The sequence below is a fragment of the Salvelinus namaycush genome, chromosome 8, assembly GCF_016432855.1.
Source record: "Salvelinus namaycush isolate Seneca chromosome 8, SaNama_1.0, whole genome shotgun sequence".
Classification (NCBI taxonomy): domain Eukaryota; kingdom Metazoa; phylum Chordata; class Actinopteri; order Salmoniformes; family Salmonidae; genus Salvelinus; species Salvelinus namaycush.
Genome location: NC_052314.1, coordinates 31,720,002 through 31,726,338, shown reverse-complemented (window position 1 = coordinate 31,726,338; position 6,337 = coordinate 31,720,002). Strand labels below are relative to the sequence as shown.

The following is a 6,337-nucleotide window of genomic DNA, read 5'->3' as shown; positions in this document are numbered from 1 at the left end:
TCCATGTTTTTCTTTAAGTTTATGAGGATTGTCAGGACGGTCAGCACATGCCACGTTGCGTCAAACACTGTTGACTGAAAAATCATGCAGTGGAGAAAAAAACAGCACTGCTGCCTTACATATAGCCGGGTTGGTATAATAAAACCTCCATATTGGGAAGGGGAAAAGTTAGAGGACTCCCACAGATGGGAGGCCCATATCACTAGTGTATTTTAAGGACACACATCTCTGAATGATCAGTTAGGCAATGTTTTAGATATTTCAAGATAGGCTTCCTCTATAAAATCTCTGTGGACAAGTAGCCTATAAATAGTATTCAAATAGGATATTCGACTCCTTCTACACTATTCTGCACTCAACATCAAATAACTATAATGATACAAATTGTTAAATTCAAGTGAACAGAAGCGTCCACACTACAACGATAACCACAATAACAGTAGAGAACGACAACGCTAGGCATTGTTGGGATCACTTTTAGAGCGATTTGTTCCCTGTCCCCCAACCATACAGCGTCAACAACCAATCAAAAACGCGTTCTATTGAAGCGTTCTAGGTTCTAGGTGAGCGAGGAATAGATGCTAGGAGGGGAGAGGATGTGAGGCAGAGCGCACGGTGAGCTTTCCTGAATAACTGGGCATGTGAGCATATTGGTGTCAGTCAACATTAATTATAGGACGGCTTGGGAGACTGATGTTCCACGACAGACAGCACATCTCAGTATCAGAAGACCATATTTTCCTATGTTAGCTGTTGACGCTGATACATCTTGACAAAACATACCATATGAGTGACCTGCTAATGTAGCCTACCTTTCTGGACCTTGTAAATGGTCAATAGACCCATAAATGATCCAAATAGTTGCATAAGCAGGCCTGGGCTGTATGCAGTTATTTCGGCATGAAAGACGCATTCAAAACAGGACCTTTGAGCTGTTATTCAAATTAGCCTATACATCACTGCACTAAAAACATAGGCCTAATCAACTGTGGAGCATTGCGTGCCCGGGGACTGCAGAGTGCAGCCTGGAGGAACGCACAGATCTGACATTTCATAATCTTTTAACTTTTTTTCTTGCACTTTGACAGGTAAATATTCATATTTATATTATAGCCCTAATATTAAGCTAATTCATGGTCTAGTATCTACTTAATATTTAGCTTCTTACTACACATCTCTAGTCGCTCTCTATCAGCTGTTCTCGTGCGACATAGGCTAGGGTATACACAAGCCTCTGCTATTCCTCTTCTCTTGTAATCCCAGGAAAGGCTATAGGCTATAAACGCTATAGGGCATTTATTTTGAACATGTTTTATACTAGGCATGATAGACAATTCGAGGAGAGAAGGATGCTTGCTCTTGTTAATAGTGGAATGTAAAATTTGCCTACAGCATAGGACAAATTAACTGTCGGGGAAAGGGGAAAGTTGAGGAGAGAGAGTGCATTGTGATCATTTTGACCGGTGATCATAACATTGTTGCATGTATTGCAAATGGTTGCACAGGACAGACAAAAATAAGATTGAAAATAATTGACAAACATTAGAAAAATGGAAATCACTTGAAAACCACTTGACAACAAGGCAAGCAATGACCTGCTGTAAATACACAGGCTGATCATTATAACTTTACTATTTTCGCCACCAGGTGTCGCAGTGTACCTCTAGTTTAATGACGTGTGATAAATTGGGGGCGCTGCGCTTTCGCGGGAACCACTTTGATAATTAGCATGTGACCAATGGGATTGGATATGCAAATATGAGGCGCTCGAACTCCCGTTTCCACGTTAAAGTCGGGGAGTGGGAAAGGTGAAAGGAGATGCAGAATGCACAAAGACTAGACGTGCAGATACACACGGACACTAATTTGACTGGGACGTTACTGGAGAGACCATCAGTGAATATTCTGATTTCAACGTGGATCATTTTCCTATGTGCAATATGACTTTTGAGGAAACCAGTGGAGAAAACTCTACAGAAAGGTAAGATTATCTTTGCAACTTGTTGAATATGTCACTGCTGGAGCACTAACTGTCAAACTCGTCTCCCTGTATGCACGAGTTTGCCCAATCTAATTTAGCTAACTAGCTAGCAGTTACAGTAGCCTATATAGCTAGTTTCTATATTGATGCAAGCTGACTAAATAACAATAAAGTCGTATATTTGTCTCAGTATGGTTACCTATTATTTTGCACCCACAGGATGGATTCGGTGTCTAAAGCATTGGAGGAGGTTATCACCTCCGCGTTACCCCAAGGTTGCGTCACTGTAGGAGTCTACGAGGCAGCAAAGTCACTCAATGTGTAAGTGAAGCACGTTGCAAGAGATTATTAGCTACAGGCATAACGTTAACGTTAGCTACTATCCAATAAGACCTATATTCTTAAACAACTAAATACGAGGAGTGAATGAAGTAGCTAAATTATTTTTCAATAGGTTATTCTTAAGTTATTAAGCTGTAATACATCTACTCTGAAATAAGTCCATGAATCTATTACTGTAATGTTACTTGATTAGCTAGCTAATTGTATTGACATTTAATTCACCAGGGACCCCGATAATGTGGTACTGTGCCTCCTGGCCACAGATGAGGAGCAGGTCGAGGACGTGGCTTTACAGATCCACTTCACCCTGATTCAGGCGTTCTGCTGCGAGAACGACATCAACATCCTGCGGGTCAGCAACATGAGGCGCCTCGCTGAGATACTTGGAGGAGTGAAGCCTGGAGAAGAGCCCATGGACCTGCACTGTGTACTTGTTACTGTACGTTTCATTACTTTGTTCCTACTTCCATGTCCCTGGCTTTTCATCTACTTAACAGTGCTAGACTTTGATATCAGTTCCTCAGGTGGGGTCTCTGCCGGTGTGGTTCATTATACCAGCTAGGTTATAATAAAAAATTTCATGGATGCTAAAGATTTGCAGTTCAAGAGGTTTGAGTACAGCATGAAAGGCCTAGCCCTAGATGGATGCAAATACTTAATTTTAACAGCCACCACATCTGGCCTGGTAGTTATGTCTTCATTCATTGCTCAGCTCTTTGAAGCGTGATCCAGCTGACTGCAGCCACATGATCTGCAGTGTGTCTGTGATGTGGCTTTCCTAGTAGTCTGACGTAGCTTACGCTGGCTGCAGTACTGTGAGTGATCTGACTCCAGTTACTAGGGCTACGTCCAAATGGCACCCTATTCCCTACATAGTGCACTATTTTTGACCAGGGCCCAAAGTAGTGCACTATGTAGTTCAGGGGGTAGGCAACCCTGTTCCTGGATTGCCGGAGGTACTGCAGGATTTTGTTCCAACTAGGCACCACACGTGACCAACTGAGCTAATTGATCAGTTCAGTGATTACCTAAGTTCAACACACCTCGTCTTCCAGGTCAGTTAAACCAAAAACCTGACTTGCCTGCGGCACCCCAGGACCAGGGTTGCCTACCCGATGTAGGGAACCATTTGGGACGTAACCTAGACATTTGTGGCTGAGTTAGCGTAGCGATGTGTACTCTTAACTGCTCTTCCTGTGGGCCACTAGTACTTTTTCAAACCCACGTTCCAGGAAATGAAGCTTAGCTCATAGGAGAAAGAGGATGAATGATGGCACGTTTACAGAGAGACTCTTAGACTGCAGAAGTCAGCACGGAGACATTTTTATGCCCTGCTCATACACTTCCTTGGTAGTGATCTGATCTCTGAGGCCCACTATCAGGTCATACCTCACGTTGCAGAGAACCCTTATCTGATTATGATTGTTACAAAGAATTGTGTGTCCTTGTATTTGATGCATATGTTTAGAAAGCACAGCAATAGGCTAGATGTGTGGTTATTAACTGTGTGTGTGCAGTTATTACCACACTTGTATAGAACACTCAGGCCTAACTGATTAGGGTTGTTCTACATTTATAAGGCATACTTGTCTGTATTTTAATGCATATGTTTTTAGAAAGCAGCATTGGCCTAACTGTTTTTGTTTTCCATTTCTCTTCACAGAAGTCAACCACGTGCAAGGACCCAGCTCTGAGCAAAGTGAATCGCTTCTGTAGAGACAGTCGAATACTGGACCAGTGGGTCCCCATCATCAACTTACCTGACCGATGAACAAGCAGCATGGACTCTACGTAACCACGTTGTACACTTTATATTGAAGCACAGCACACTGCACTAGATCTGTGTAATAATGCCTTTGTTGGAACTCATGAACAAACCTCATTCAACAGAGGGAAGAAGAACAAGAAAACCTGCTGGATCAGTGTGGATTTTATGCTGAGGTAGAGGGATTTAGCATTCTGGATTCCAGGACTGCCAAGGTAACAATGGTATGACTGTAATGCGAAGGTAGCGATTGGTCGTTGGTATGACTTTGTCCTCATGCCCAGGCGCTGCCATTACAGGAAGCTGACTCATGTAAGCACACACAGCAGAGCAGACATACGCATTTAGGGGTGAGCAGAGCAGAGTGCACAAGGCAGCAGGGGATTGGAATCTCCTGGATGCTCAAAGGACTGACTCCAAGGACCCTACTCAAGGACTGAACTAAACCAAACTAGAGTTTTCTGAACTGGACCGGAGTACTCTGGACTAGTCTGGGACTACAGGATGGATAATGCCTCAAGGAAAGTGGACCAAATTTCCATGTGGATATACTCTGCATGCTAAAGGTTTATGCAATTGTATCAGTAACTTACTGTATTATTCAACATTATGATACTGTATAAACTGAATACAGTAGATTACCATAGAATGCACAGTAAAATGCCATATGTTCGTTTTACAGCACACTCAGACTTTTCTGTAATTTCAACAGTAAATGTGTTTTACAGTATTCATATAGTGCATTGTGGGAAATTGTTGTGGGCGGGAAAAGAGTCTCTGGCTCATTAACATATTATGGTGTGCCTTGTAAGAGGCTATATTTGTTGCACCCGTGGTGAGAATGCTGAACCCCCACAGAATACGGTAATATACTGTATTTTAGGGATTCTACAAACCTTGTCCTGAAACTCTACAGTAGCCAATTGCTGCCAGTCATATTCTGTAATTCAGAATACAGTACCAATACTGCAGTTTTGGAGCGCCAAAAAACGTTGAACACTCATTAACATATGTTGATGCGTGTGTTGTAAGAGGCTGTATTTGTTGCACCCGTTAGTGAGAGTACCAATTTACGTGATGCAGTATGGGGAAGTGATTCCCTAACAATGCAATGTATATAGGGGACAGATCAGAGTGTCAGCAAGTCTCAAACCTTTAATAGTTGAGTGGCGATCCATTTTGATCTGTTTTGCCCTTTAGTCACTGTCAGTTTAGAAGCCTTTGTTAAAGCATAAAGTGCAAGTGATATAAAACAGCTAGTATTCATTAATATGCTGTAATATGCAAATGCAAACCTGCTTGCTCTAATCCCTTGTAGTTACAGTAAAATACTGTATTTTCTTCGTTTAGTCACTGTTACTGTATTTCATTGCTCTGACATCAATTTACCATGAATATCTCTGTATTGCATTGGCACTATCCAGAGATTGTCAGCAATATATCATAAGATATCTTGTTGTAAATATAATTATTTTGAAGACCAATGTATCTTTAACTACAACATTTTCAGTAATGGTTATAAAAAAAACGTTTTACTTGCTATGACTGATATGTATTATTTATTTTTTTAATCAACCTTGGTTGAATGCACTGACTAAGTTGCTTAGGACAAGAGTACCTGCTAAATTACCAAAATGTAAATGTTAAAATAAAAAAACTTGCAAAGAACACTGGGTAATGTGTCGCTGCATGGGGAATTCTAGTAATATACTCTAAATTAGATTACAGTAACATTTTTGGTACTGCAAAATGTATTACAGTAACTTATTGGCCAATTTCTGCCAGTAAGTTAGTGTACATTGTACAGGAAATGTTTTACAGTGTGGAAAAAATACATCACAACTGTAATTTATATGATCTTGATTATTTCTGAAATTGTTATTTTGAGAATTATTTAAACTAAGAGGGAAGGTCTTGTTTAGGTCATTGTCAGCACAAACCAATGTATTGACTTAAACATTAACTTCGTTATTTTGTTTAATTCAATGTTTGTGTTAATTTAATGAATTGATGTTGCAATGTTCATCAGCTACCTTTGCAGAGAAATAAACTAAACTGAACTAAACATTTAATTGCTTTCTTGGATGTTATGCAGTGAGTTATGAGCATCACTCAGCGGGTTTCTGAGTTACCTGTTAGGGACACATGAGTCCGGACTTATAATGCTTCTCTGTAAAGGCAGTGGAAATCAGGGCCATTGAACAAGGATTCTGCTTTCAACATTTTAGTAGATGCCAAAAGAGGCTTTT

The 6,337-nt window shown here is 40.7% G+C and overlaps 1 protein-coding gene across 1 annotated transcript; it reads left to right on the top strand.

Annotated features, from left to right (window-relative positions):
- Positions 1–1,813: 1,813 nt before the first annotated feature.
- Positions 1,814–6,136, top strand: LOC120051883 (growth arrest and DNA damage-inducible protein GADD45 alpha-like). The gene is made up of 4 exons (XM_038998770.1): positions 1,814–1,981; positions 2,201–2,302; positions 2,549–2,762; positions 3,987–6,136. The coding sequence occupies exons 1-4, from the start codon at positions 1,932–1,934 to the stop codon at positions 4,092–4,094; spliced, it is 474 nt and encodes a 157-aa protein (XP_038854698.1). The 5' UTR covers positions 1,814–1,931; the 3' UTR covers positions 4,095–6,136.
- Positions 6,137–6,337: the final 201 nt, after the last annotated feature.

Excerpts from the sequence above, each read along its gene's own strand:
- LOC120051883 (XM_038998770.1), top strand. The coding sequence starts at position 1,932 with ATGTGCAATATGACTTTTGAGGAAACCAGTGGAGAAAACTCTACAGAA. Across the intron at positions 1,982-2,200 it reads GGAGAAAACTCTACAGAAAG|GATGGATTCGGTGTCTAAAG; the intron begins GTAAGATTATCT and ends TTGCACCCACAG. Across the intron at positions 2,763-3,986 it reads TGCACTGTGTACTTGTTACT|AAGTCAACCACGTGCAAGGA; the intron begins GTACGTTTCATT and ends TTCTCTTCACAG.